Source organism: Chiloscyllium punctatum, chromosome 49 (assembly GCF_047496795.1).
Source record: "Chiloscyllium punctatum isolate Juve2018m chromosome 49, sChiPun1.3, whole genome shotgun sequence".
NCBI lineage: Eukaryota > Metazoa > Chordata > Chondrichthyes > Orectolobiformes > Hemiscylliidae > Chiloscyllium > Chiloscyllium punctatum.
Genome location: NC_092787.1, coordinates 31,737,084 through 31,751,230, shown reverse-complemented (window position 1 = coordinate 31,751,230; position 14,147 = coordinate 31,737,084). Strand labels below are relative to the sequence as shown.

General features: G+C 42.1%; 1 protein-coding gene across 2 annotated transcripts in view; it reads right to left on the bottom strand.

Moving 5' to 3' along the window:
• Positions 1-14,147, bottom strand: part of mymk (myomaker, myoblast fusion factor) — a 63,334-nt gene that overhangs the window by 34,258 nt on the left and 14,929 nt on the right. For both annotated transcript variants that reach the window (XR_011956138.1, XM_072566139.1), the window contains exons 4-5: positions 8,144-8,292; positions 270-386 (exon numbers count right to left, since the gene is read on the bottom strand). Coding sequence is in view for 1 of the 2 variants with exons in the window: in XM_072566139.1 (XP_072422240.1) it covers positions 270-386; positions 8,144-8,292 (266 nt within the window). In the remaining variant the exon portion in view is untranslated. The remainder of the gene's footprint in view (positions 1-269; positions 387-8,143; positions 8,293-14,147) is intronic.

The window sequence follows — 14,147 nt, the reverse complement described above, 5'->3', positions numbered from 1 at the left end:
TTTGGCTATAAGTTCTGTCAGCATGACCTTAACCTCCAAACCACCTGATGAAGGAAGCTAGTGCTTCCAAATACACCTGTTGAACTATAACCTGGTGTTGTGTGAATTTTAACTTTGTCCCTCACAGTCCAACACCGGCATCTCCATGTCATAAGTAGCGTAAGTAAAAGATACTTCTGAAAGGTTTCAGAATGAAGAGATAAGATGCACTTCCAACTGTTGACTGTCGTAAGATAACAAGTATACAAATAAGAATGACACAACTATACCTCAAAGAAGAATCGCAGCATCAAGGCAAGTGCCCCAAAGCAGAAGCCAGGGCCAATCTGTTGTGTGTAGATGCTCTTATCAGGGTAAAGGCCTTTTTGGTCTTTCATCTTCTTTACCTGTCCAATTAAAAGCAGTTGTTATTCAGCAACGTTGTTCATAGTTAAATATTACCCCTTATGGCAACAACTTTCTATTGAACAATTACAAGGTGTCTCCCTAATTTCACACTTGAACATATAATTTGTCCTATAACCTTTCAGAGAGTTAAAAGCTAGCAAAAACTACCTGACAGCACCAAGTGTTCTGAAAAAAGATATAATGTGACATTTGGTCAAACAACTTGATTAGCTGGTTGCCTGGAAACAAAAACAAATTCGAATTCGGCCAATCAGCTTAAATTATATCCCAAAATACCCACCTCCAATCAAGTTTGAATTGAGTATATTAACAATCTTAAAAGCCAATGACACAATCCGATGCTTTGGGGGTATAAGCCCAGAGAAGGTTAAACAGTTGGGAGAAGAACTGCCAAACCAATGACATCTGCAACTGCCCAGAGAATAGCTCTCTTAAAGGTACCTTTATCGATCAGTAACCTGTGAAGGAGAATCCCCAAGAAGAAGAAGAGAGGAATACAGAGAAGAACCAAAAGCTGCCTGGCTTTTTTTAGATTAGATTACTTACAGTGTGGAAACAGGCCCTTCAGCCCAACAAGTCCTAACCGACCCGCCGAAGCATAACCCACCCAGACCCACTCTCCTACATTTACCCCTTCACCTAACACTACGGGCAAGTTAGCATGCCCAATTCACCTGACCTGCACATTTTTGGATTGTGGGAAGAAACCGGAGCACCCGGAGGAAACCCACGCGACACGGGGAGAATGTGAAAACTCCACACGGAGAGTCGCCTGAGACGGGAATTGAGCCTGGGTCTCTGACGCTGTGAGACAGCAGTGCTAACCACTGTGCCACCGTGCTGCCCACTAAGAGATAAGAAGTTTTGTTTTGTAAATCTTAATCGAAAGTTTTATTGGACTAGTATTATAGAAGGGAGGATAAAAGATAGGTTAGAGAAAGGAGTTGGAAAGAGTTGTTAGTTAATTAATCTCTGTTATACTTTAAGAAATAAAGTTGTTACTTTGACTTTAACTAGTTCTTGACCTATTGAATTTTCACAGATTACTACATGGGATAAATCTTTTCTGTGTTGCTAGGTTAAAATAAGCAGGATGGTTTACCCCACATCATAACCAGTATATGCATTTCATTGACCATACTTTCTAGGGCAGTGATCACAGCACACTCGGCAATCTAGATTAATTAAGGATCATCTGTGAGGAAAGTAAGATATACCTACAATATAGAGCAAGAGTGACACATTCAGTATAATCCTGCTATATTGCCATTTATTCTCCACTTGAGCTCCCTCCCATTCTTCCTCAACTAGCCCTGTCAGCATAATCTCTAATATCTTTTTCCCCAATCTTATCCAGATTCCCCTTAAGTATATCTGTGCTAATTGTTTCAATTATGTTTACAGGATGTAGACATCATGAACTAAGGAAGCATTTATTACCCAATTATCCTAGAGACAATGGTAGTGGGCTAGCTCCTAAAATACTGCAATCCTTAAGCTGTAGAGGCACCCACAATAATGTTAGGAAGGGAGCTCCAAGATTTTGACCCAGAAACATGGAAGGAACAGCAATATAGCTTCAAATCAGCATGGGTTGTGGCTTGAAGGGAAACTTGCAGCTGGTGGCTTTTCCAAGCATCTGGTGACCTTCTCCTTCAAGGTGGGAGAGGATGTGCATTTGGAAAGTGCTGTCAAAAGAACCTGGTTGGGTTAATGCACTGGTACACACTGCTGTTACTTGTGTTGGTGGTGAAGGAGTGAATATCGAAGGTGTTAGATGTGCTTACAATCAATGGACTGTTGTTCTGGATGGTATCAAGCTTCTTGAGTGTTGTTGGAGCTACACTCATCCAAGCAAGGAGGAGCTGTTCCCATCAATTTATGACTTATGCTTTCTAGATAGTGGACAGGCATTCAAGAGATAGGAAGTAAGTTCCTCACTGCAGAATTCCTATCTTCTGACCTATTCTCGTAATCACCGAATTTATATGGATGTAGGTTTGCTCGCTGAGCTGGGAGGTTCATTTCCAGATGTTTCGTCACCTTACTAGGTAAAATCTTCAGTGGGCCTCCGGTGATGCAGTGTACATGATTCCTGCTTTCTATTTATATGTTTGGGTTTCTTTGGGAGCAAACCTACATCCAGAACCTCAACCTGAGCTACAAATCTTCTCAAAACTCACCGAATTTATATACTTAAAAAAAAAGTATCACAGGTTGTGGCGTCACAGGCTAGGCCACCATTTATTGCCTATCCCAATTCTCCGAAGGCATTTAAAAGTCAGTAACATTGCGATGGGTCTAGAGTCACGTGTAGGTCAGACCAGATAAGAATGACAGTTTCCTTCCCTAAGGACATTAGTGAAATAGATAGGTTTTTCCGACAATCAAAAACATGGTCATCATTAAACTCTCAATTCCAGATTTGTATTCATCTACCACGGTGGGATATAAAGCTGGTTTCTGGTCAATGATAACCTCCAGGATGTTGATAGTGGGCAATTCAATGACAGTCATGCCTTTGAACATCAAGTGGTGATGGATGATTCTCTGTTGTTGATGGTAGTCATTGACTGGCATTGACGTGATATGAATGTTACTTGCCACTAACATACAAACACATGAATTAGGAACTGTAGACCATTCAGCCCCTCGAGCCTGTTCCACCATTCTATAAGATTATGAATGATGTCATTGCTCCACATTCCTACCTACCTACCTTTCACATCTCACAACCTTTCACAAGCCCTTCTTAATCAAGAATCTATTTACCTCCACTTTAAAATATTCAAAGATTCTGTTTCCACTGGCTTTTGAGGAACAAAGATCCAAAGACTTAAGACCCAGTGTGAGAAAACAAATTCCTTCACCTTTGTTGTAAACAGTTGACCGGTTATTTTTAACAATGACCCTCTAACCAACAAAAGGGACCATCCTCTTTACATTTACCATGTCAAGGTCCCTCAATATCTTATATGTTTCATCCAGTTGGTTCTTTACACATCTACATTTTAGCAGATACAGCCTGCCTAACCTATCCTCCAAACACAAAATGCCCAATCCAAGTATTAACCTAGTGAATAATCTCTGAACTGGTTCCCCCAATACATATACATCCTTCATTAAATAAGGAAAGCAATACTCTACACAGTATTCATACAGTCATAGAGATGTACAGCATGGAAACAGACCCTTCGGTCCAACCCAACCATGCCGACCAGATATCCCAAACTAATCTAGTCCACCTGCTAGCACCCAGCCCATATCCCTCCTAACCCTTCCTATTCACATACCCATCCAAATGCCTCCTAAATATTGCAATTGTACTAGCCTCCACCACTTCCTCTGGCAGCTCATTCCATACACGTACCATTTTCTGTGTGAAAAAGTTGCCCCATAGGTTCCTTTTACATCTTTCTCCTCTCACCCTAAACCTATGACCTCCAGTTCTAGACTCCCGACCCCAGGGAAAAGATTTTGCCTACTTACCCTATCCATGCCCTTCATAACGTTTTAAACCTCTATAAGGTCACCCCTCAGCCTCCAACGCTCCAGGGAAAACAGCCCTAGCCTGTTCAGCCTCTCCCTATAACTCAAATTCTCCAACCCTGGCAACATCCTTGTAAATCTTTTCTGAACCCTTTCAAGTTTCACATCTTTCCAATAGGAAGGAGACCAGAATTGCACCCAATATTCCAACAGTGGCCTAACCAAAGTCCTGTACAGTTGCAACATGACCTCCAAACTCCTGTACTCAATACTTTGACCAATAAAGGAAAGCATAACAAATGCCTTCTTCACTATCCTATCTACCTGCGACTCCACTTTCAAGGAGCTATGAACCTGCACTCCAAGGTCACTTTGTTTAGCAACACTCCCTAGGACCTTAAGATTAAGTGTATAAGTCCTGCTAAGATTTGCTTTCCCAAAATGCAGCACCTTGCATTTATCTGAATTAAACTCCATCTGCCACTTCTCAGCCGATTGGCCCATCTGGTCAAGATCCTGTTGTAATCTGAAGTAACCTTCTTCACTGTCCACGACACCTCCAATTTTGGTGTCATCTGCAAACTTACTAATTGTACCTCTTATGCTCGCATCCAAATCATTTATGTAAATGACAAAAAGTAGAGGGCCCAGCACCGATCCTTGTGGCACTCCACTGGTCACAGGCCTCCAATCAGAAAAACAACCCTCCACCACCACCCTCTGTCTTCTACCTTTGAGCCACTTCTGTATCCAAATGGCTAGTTCTCCCTGTATTCCATGAGATCTAACCTTGCTAACCAGTCTCCCATGGAGAACCTTGTTGAATGCCTTACTGAAGTCCATATAGATCACATCTACTGCTCTGCCCTCATCAATCTTCTTTGTTACTTCATCAAAAAACTCAATCAAATTTGTGAAACATGATTTCCCACGCACAAAGCCATGTTGACTATCCCGAATCAGTCCTTGCCTTTCCAAATACATGTACATCCTATCCCTCAGGATTCCTTCCAACAACTTGCCCACCACCGAGGTCAGGCTCACTGGTCTATAATTCCCTTTACCGCCCTTCTTAAACAGTGGCTCCACGTTTGCCAACCTCCAGTCTTTCGGCACCTCACCTGGGACAATCGATGATACAAATATCTCAACAAGAGGCCCAGCAATCACTTCTCCATCTTCCCACACAGTTCGAAGGTACACCTGATCAGGTCCTGGAGATTTATCCACCTTTACCTGTTTCAAGACATCCAGCATTTTCTCCTCTGTAATCTGGACATTTTGCAAGATGTCACCATCTATTTTCCTACAGTCTATATCTTCCATATCCTTTCCCACAGTAAATACTGATGCAAAATACTCATTTAGTATCTCCCCCATTTTCTGCGGCTCCACACAAAGGCTGCCTTGCTGATCTTTGAGGGCCCCTATTCTCTAGGAGAAAGTGAGGACTGTAGATGCTGGAGATCAGAGCTGAAAATGTGTTGCTGGAAAAGCGCAGCAGGTCAGGCAGCATCCAAGGGGCAGGAGAATCGGCGTTTCGGGCATAAGCCCTTCTTCAGGAATGAGGAAAGTGTGCCAAGCAGGCTAAGATAAAAGGTAGGGAGGAGTGACTCGGAGGAGGGGTGTTGGAAATGTGATAGGTAGAAGGACGTTAAGGTGAGGGTGATAGGCCGGAGTGGGGGTGGGCGCAGAGAGGTCAGGAAGAAGATTGCAGGTTAGGAAGGTGGTGCTGAGTTCGAGGGTTGGGACTGAGACAAGATGGGGGGAGGGGAAATGAGGAATCTGGAGAAATCTGAGTTCATCCCTTGTGGTTGGAGGGTTCCTAGGCGGAAGATGAGGCGTTCTTCCTCCAGCCATTGTGTTGCTATGGTCTGGCGATGGAGGTGTCCAAGGACCTGCATGTCCTTAGTGGAGTGGGAGGGGGAGTTGAAGTGTTGAGCCACGGGGTGGTTGTTCCGGGTGTCCCAGAGGTGTTCTCTGAAACATTCCGCAAGTCTATTCTCTCCCTCGTTGCCCTTTTGTCCTTAATGTATTTGTAAAACTCTTTGTATTCCCCTTAATTCTATTTGCCAAAGCTATCTCATGCCCCCAATTTGCCCTCCTGATTTCCCTCTTAAGTATACTCCTACTGCCTTTATACTCTTCTAAGAATTCACTCGATCTATCCTGTCTATACCTTACATATGCTTCCTTCTTTTTCTTACCCAAACCCTCAATTTCTTTAGTCAGCCAGCATTCCCTATATCTACCAGCCTTTCCTTTCACCCTGACAGGAATATACTTCTCTGGATTCTCGTTGACTCATTTCTGAAGGCTTCCCATTTTCCACCCGTCCCTTTACCTACGAACATCTGTCCCCAATCAGCTTTGAAAAGTTCTTGTCTAATCCCGTCAAAATTGGCCTTTTTCCAATTTAGAACTTTAACTTTTAGATCTAGTCTGTCCTTTCCATAATTATTTTAAATCTAATAGAATAATGGTTGCTGGTCCCAAAGTGCTCCCCCACTAACATCTCAGTCACCTGCCCTGCCTTATTTCCCAAGAGTAGGTCAAGTTTTGCACCTTCTCTAGTAGGTACATCCAAATACTGAATCAGAAAATTGTCTTGTACACACTTAACAAATTCCTCTCCATCTAAACCCTTAACACTATGGCAGTCCCAGTCGATGTTTGGAAAGTTAAAATCCCCTACCATAACCACCCTATTATTCTTACAGATAGCTGAGATCTCCTTACAAATTTGTTTCTCAATTTCCCTCTGACTATTGGGGGGTCTATAATACAATCCCAATAAGGTTATCATCCCTTATTTCTCAGTTCCACCCAAATAACTTCCGTGGGTGTATTTCTGGGAATATCCTCCCTCAGCACAGCTGTAATGCTGTCTCTTATCAAAAATGCCACTCCCTCTCTCTCTTGCCTCCCTTTTTATCCTTCCTGTAGCATTTGTATCCTGGAACATTAAGCTGCCAGTCCTGCCCATCTCTGAGCCATGTTTCTGTAATTGCTATGATATCCCAGTCGTTATGTCACCAATGCCCTGTATTGCTGAAGCATAGCCTCCTTACCTTTGTATTTGAGCCCATGCTGAGGCTGAGAGTTCAGGACATTGGAGAAAAAGAAACACAAAAAAAAATAAAAGAGTAAAAAAGAAAAAGAAACGGACGGAGTGGATGAGCTTTTGCTGAAATGTCCTACTCCACCACCTTCTTGGAACCCAGATTTTTTTGCATCATTAGCAAATTTAGCAACCATATCTTCAGGCCAAGTCATGTATATAAAATGTAAAAATTGAGACTCTGGCACTGACGCTGTGACACACCGCTTGTTACTTCTTTTCAACCGTAAAATTTTCCATTTATGCCTGTTCAGTTTCCTATTTACTAGCAAATCATCTATCCATGCCAAAATGTTACCCCAGTGCGGAGGGTATACTTTCTGCAATAATTTCTAATGTGACACCTTATCAAATTCTGGAAATTGAAGATTAGTTCATACACCTGTTTCCTTCTATTCACAGCATACATTACTTCCTCAAAGAACTCCAATAAATTGGTTAAATTTCTCTTTCACAAAACCATGTTGACTCCACCTATTAACCTTGAATTTTTAAGTCCCCTGCTTTAGCTTATGTTAGAATAGGTTCTAACATTTTCTCTGTGACAGATATCAAGCTAACACGCCTGAAGACTCTTGTCTTTTTCTCTCCCTTCAATGTTTTTTTTAAACTTTTTTTTGAGTCATACAGCATAAGTTACATGCACTAACTTTAAATTGAAAGGAATCTTCCCTGAATATTGGGAACTTTGGACAATTAAAACTAATACATTAACTATCTCACCATTCTAAGACCCTTGGATGAAGTTGCAAGTCATGAAGTATATTCAAGACAGATTTTTAATCAGTAAATGAATCAAAGGGTATGGGAATAATGCAGTAAAGTGGCATTGAGGATTATCAGATCAGCCATAATCTCATTGAATGGCACAGCAGACTCGATAAGAATATAAATGGCCATTTGATTTATGTCTTATGGTCAAAATCTACACAGTAAAACAACCTGATATTTAAGTGAGCCAAAGACTGGATTAATAGATACTCAATTATTATTCTGCTTCTAAAATTGGTGAAACAAAAAAAAAGAGAATCTAGGACAGATGAATGCCAGAAAGAGCTGCAATGATGAACAGTAATAGTGATATAACATTAGGACATGCATAGATGCTTTCGTAACTCTACGTACAAATTTGATGGTTATTATGAAGACAGCTGTTCCAATTGGTCCAGAGAAAACACCATAGCCCCAACGATCTTGATAGATTCGAACACTCAGAGTGAGCACTCCAAATATAACCAATGTAGACCTTTTTGGTTCCTCAAATTCTGCCAGTGCTAAATACCAAATAAGAAAAACAAAAGGGCATTTATAGTTACTTATTATTTCATAAAAAGGAGTAAGCTATCTCAGAAATGCAATGGGTATTGTCTTAATAAGAAAGACAATTCAAACAACAGATGTTATAGAATCCACTGATTATCTTTATAATTCACTATCAGTTTTCTACTGTTTAACTTGTCAGCATTGAAGATGTTAACCTCAAATATCATTAATGGTCATGAAGAATCCATATCAGAATTTCATATATCCACAAGTAGACTTTTAACACACACACTCTTTGATTTTGTACTCACTTCCACTGAGAAAGAATCTTGCCTCATGACATCCCATGGTAGGTTTCATATCAGATTTGTAAACACGTAAAAGAATCACAAATCTAAAGCTGCATCTGGGCTCTTGTGGTACGGTGGGAATATCTGTACCACTAAGTTAGGAGGCTCAGGTTTAAGACTCACATGCTCCAGACGTATGTCATAATATTTCTGAACAGGTTGAATAGAAAATAGCTAAAGCTGTCACCATCACTGGGGTGCATGGCGACATGCTCAAAGCCACTAATGACACATGGGAAAATTATACAAAATGCAGCTTCTTCTTTCACTTGTCTGAAATGTCCATTTTTAAAATATTAACAATCTGATCCATAGGTAAAAGCATTGTCATGAGATTATTCCTGCGAGGTACAAAGGCTTGAACAGCCTCATGTGTTGCATCATTTTATGATTCCACCTCAAATAATGACTAACATATGCTATTTGATTTGGTGGAATTAAATCAGAATCCAAAACCTGTTGAAAGAGATTGGTGCCAAGTCGGTAATGGCATAGTGGTCATATCACTGGACTAGTAATGCAGAACCTCAGAATAATGTGTGCAAAATGGGTGCAAATCCCATGGTAAATTATGAAATTTGAAAATAAAAATCTGGAATAAAAAACTAGCCTACTGGCAACCATGTAATTATTGATACTGATTCTCAATTCAGATTCTACCAGGGTCACTCAGTTCCTGACTTGATTATAGCCATGATTCAAACATGGACAAAACAGCAGAATTTCAGAGGTGAGGTGGGAGCGGCTATCCCAAAACTCAAGGCTGCGTTTGACTCATTGGCAAAACGAGAGTCAATGGGAATCAAGAGGAAGACTCTCCACAGGTTGCAGTCATACCTAACACAAATGAAGATGATTATGATTTTGCAGGTCTCTCTCTCACCTTCAGGATAGTTCTGCAGGAGTTCCTCAGGGTAGTAGCCAAGGCCCAACCATCTCGGTAACCTCATCAATGACTTTACCTCCATCATAAGGTCAGAAGAAGGGTTGTTCACAGATGATTGCATAGTGATCAACAAGATTCATTTAGATACTGAGGTAGTCTACATTCCTTCATACCACACAAGTGCCAGGCATTGAGCATATCCAACAAGGAAGAATATAATTGCCCCATCAGATTCAATGGCATCACCATCGCCAAATTCCCCATTATTAAAATCCTGGTAGTTCCATTGACCAGATACTAAACTGGTCTAGCCTTTTACATTTTGTTGAGGATCTAAAATCTGAATACAGGCTGAAGTAACTAGTTGTAGTCAGGAACAACCATTTAATACATGCTATTACTAACATAGGCAGCAATAAAATGGCTTCTTAATGCAACTAACATGACAAAATGGCTTCTAGGTTGCAAATTGACAATTCTGCTTAAAGCTGCATAAAATGGCTTTTAACCCTGCTAAAAGCTGAACTAACCACAGTCTGTCTCAACAAAGATTAGCAGACAATGCTTCCTTTACAGCATAGAAATAACTAGATTAGATAAGACATTACTAGCCATCCTAACTGACCTTGCAAGTGCAGGTGCACAGACTAGGTTTGCAAGATATTAGATCCCCCCACCCTGCCCCGATAATGCCGTTCTTTCTCCCATTCCTCAGGATCCTGTTAGTTCGGCAACTGCAGCTCATCCTCAAACATATGCTGCTGCTGTAGCCAAGCCTGTTCCCCACCCCTCCTTAGTTTACTAACTTTTAATACTAAACTAATACTTGCAGTCGACAAAAATCAAAATCTAACCAATCCTCTAAAAAACAACGCGCTCAACCATCAGAAATCCCATTGAGAGGATTTCAAGGACTCGAGAGACTAAATACATGCATCAGGCATGTTCCAAATGAGAGAACTGCTGAGCCCGCGGGCTGGCACTCCCAGTCAAAACGCCACTATCCGTGTCTACTGTCCCTGGAAACCCCATGAAATTATGTCTATTCTCAGTAATGCACCAGACCACCACAAGTCCCCTCAACACCACAATTAAAGTTTATGATGGCACTGCCCAGGACCTTTGGGCCCTTATTCAACAAATCCTTACCTGTACTGAATACGCCCAGTTCACTGAATGCATTGGTTACAGTGATTTCACTGCCCTCTCCAAAGCTGTATGTCAGGATCAGCAGCAACAGGATTATATCCTTGCTGCTGCATCCGCCATACTGGTAAAACCTAAGGATCTTACCAGTATTCTCGAACTTTGCCCTAAAAGTAAGGAATCTGCTGAAGATTTCCTTGAATGCTTCCAAGAATGCTATTCTGGGGATCGAACCTTGAATTTTCATGCTGACAATGCTCAATATAACTCCATGTTATTAAACTTTCTGCCGTCCTCTGTCACCACAGCAGTCAAGACAATCTGGACTGGGTTGACGCTAATGCTACTCAACTCCATCGTCCCTGGATCACCGCTTTGTGATCACTACCACATTACCCTGCAATCTAATGGGACGAGATCTACTGTGTGCTTTTCAAGTTAAACTTGCCTGCTCCCCTGATGGTGTCCAACTTGATTCTAACTCAGTTGAGCACCAACTGTACGTGTCCACTAAACCCCAATGGTGGTCACTTGACCCTCAAGAGTCTGGAAGTCACGTCACCCTTACTTATGTTCGGACAGGTCAAGACAAATCCCTTAAAGATTTCTTCAGAGATTTGATTGGTACTGAATGGACTATACAGATCTTGGCTTGGGTCACTGGCCCAAAAGGCGAAGCAGATTTCATTCCAATACCCTCTCACCTGTGGAAACAAGCAGAAATCTCAGCCCCTCACATCCCCCGGAAGATTAATGTGCCTCATCATGCTAAGGACCTGGGCCCCTTGGTCCACCATATAGTCACCAGGGCTGGCCAACACTGCTATCAGCTGCAAACATTCCATAGAGGGATGACTATCCTCTACTATCCAACTCCTACCTCACACAATGCCACACTCCGGCACCATGAAGGTTGGGATATCCTTGAGTTAGTCCATCCAGAAGAATGAGTCGAAACACCCTCCCATGTTGGACTCACGGATTGCGAACCCATTCAGATCGCTCTAAAACCAAAATGTTATTCGACCATCCATCTGCCAATATCCGCTGAAACAACAAGTGATACCGAGCGTTACTGTTTAAATTGATGATTTTCTCCACCAAAGCATTCTGCTCCCTTGCAAATCACCCTGTAACATTCCAATTATAGCTGTCCCAAAACCTGGCAAGACAGACCATTATAGACTGGTTTAAGACTTAAGAGCTATCAACGCCATCTTGCAGCCTCTTCATGCCCTGGTCCTAAATCCAGCACATATTCTAGCCCTCAGAAGCTAAATGTTTTGCTGTTGTTGACCTGCAACATGCCTTTTTTCTCTGTCTCTTCATGAGGACAGTCAGTACCTTATTGCCTTTACCTTTAATGGACACCAGCTGACATGGACTTGACTACCTCAAGGGATCATACACTCTCCAACCTTATTCTCTCAGGTCTTACACAGAAACAATTGCAGTCTCTAACCCTCACAGGTGGATCTGCACTGATACAATACGTAGATGACCTCTTTGTTGCCAGTCTAGGTGAAGAATCCAAACACTCTGATGTCGTCCTCCTCCTCCTCAACGATCTGAAATGCCTGGGCTATGTAGTCTCTCTGAAAAAGGTTCCATTGCACAACATCAGGTAAAGTTTTTAGGTTTCATCCTGTCTGCTGACTCACGCTCTCTTGAACAGACGTGGATCACTCCTATTGTCAACTTCCCAGTCCCAACAATTGGGAAACATGTACGCCAGTGGTTGGGCATGGTCAATATCTGCCAACAATGGATTCCCAACACTGCCCTCCTCTTTAAGATGTTGACCCCATTTACCTCCTATGAAGGTAGCTTTGACCTCTCCTCAGAGGCAAAACAAGCCTTCGATGAACTTAAGCAAGCCTTATCACAAACTCCAGCTTTGGAAAGACCACTCTATGACAGACCCTTCCAACTGTACTGCACTATTCTAGATGACTGTGTTTCCTCAGTTCTCACTCAACTACATAGAGATCAATACCGCCCAGTTGTCTATTTCTCTACTAAACTTGATTCTGTTGCTTTAGGACACCCTGTTGCACTCAAATCCTAACCGCTTTTTATCTTAGTTTGCAGTCCGCAGAAAACCTCATGCTTCAGCCGGACATTGTTATCTACAGTTCTCATGTAGTAATTGACCTGTTGGGACAATTGCAAACTCAACATTTGACTGCTGCTCACCAAAACCGTTATGAGGTTTACCTCCTCAACAATCCCTGACTGACCTTTAAGTACTGTACCACCATTAATCCTGCTGATTTCCTTGCACATCCCCCTTCACCCTTATCCACTCCTGATCATGATTGTTTTCTCCTCATCAATGAAGACATTCAAATTTGTCCAGATCTTTCGGATGCCCTTATCTCAGACCCTGATATCAATATGTTCACGAATAGTAGTTCTTCTACTGACCATACAGATTGATGACTATGGCTCCGTGCTAGAGTCTGCTGCCTTTGAGACTCCTTTTCGTGCCCAACAAGCTGAGCTTTGTGCTCTGATCTGTGCCTGCATCCTTGGGATGGGTCTTTGTATTAACATTTACATTGACTCCCCATATGATTTTGGGGTTATACATGATTTTGGACAACTCTGAAAAAACAGAGGGTTTTTGACATTATCTGGTACTCCTATTCCCTACTGCCAGCTTGTCTCAGATCTTTTAGTAGTGCTCCTGCTCCCAAAACAGGTTGCTGTTATCAAATGTGCTGCCCATTCTACTGGCAAATCCCCTGTCGGCATTGGTAACCGTGCTGCTGATGAGACTGCAAAATAAGTCTCTCGTGGCCATTTAATGATCGTGCCTAAAATGATGAGCCAGACTGAAAGCTCTGACGAGACTGGGTCAACCTCGGTCAAACTAATGCCAACCATTAAAGATGTTGTTACCTTAAAGGGGGTTGCCTCTGATTCTGAAAAGCAGTTGTGGTCCAAAGCCGTCTGTTATTGTAATCCTGTTACTATTCTATGGACTACTCCGGCTGGACAGATTTGTATGTCTGATGCTCTTGCTTTATGGGTCATTGATTGTCTCCACAATGCTACATATTGTGGTGCTTGTTCGACATCTGACCTCCTTTTGACCACCTGGTGGCGCCCTCGCCTCCAGCAGATGGCCCAATGCGTTAATGCTTGATGTCTCACCTGTCAAGAACACAACCCGGGCAAGGGTGGGACTGACAACCCTCCCTGAAGGGCCCTGCCAAACCCTGCAAAGGTGTCAGCACAATAAGTATGTTTTGGTCATGATTGAAGCTTACCCTACTTCTAATGCTGCTGCCAAAACTGTTGTAAATATCTTACTTAAGGAGATTATTCCCTGCTTTGGTATTCCCTTTTGCCTGTGTCTGACAATGGTTCTCATTTTATTGGTGATATTAATGAAGAATCATGCTCTCACTTTGGAATCTGCTGCCAACTTCATTATGGTTATCGTCCACAGGCTGCAGGGCTCGTGGAGTGTTGTTAC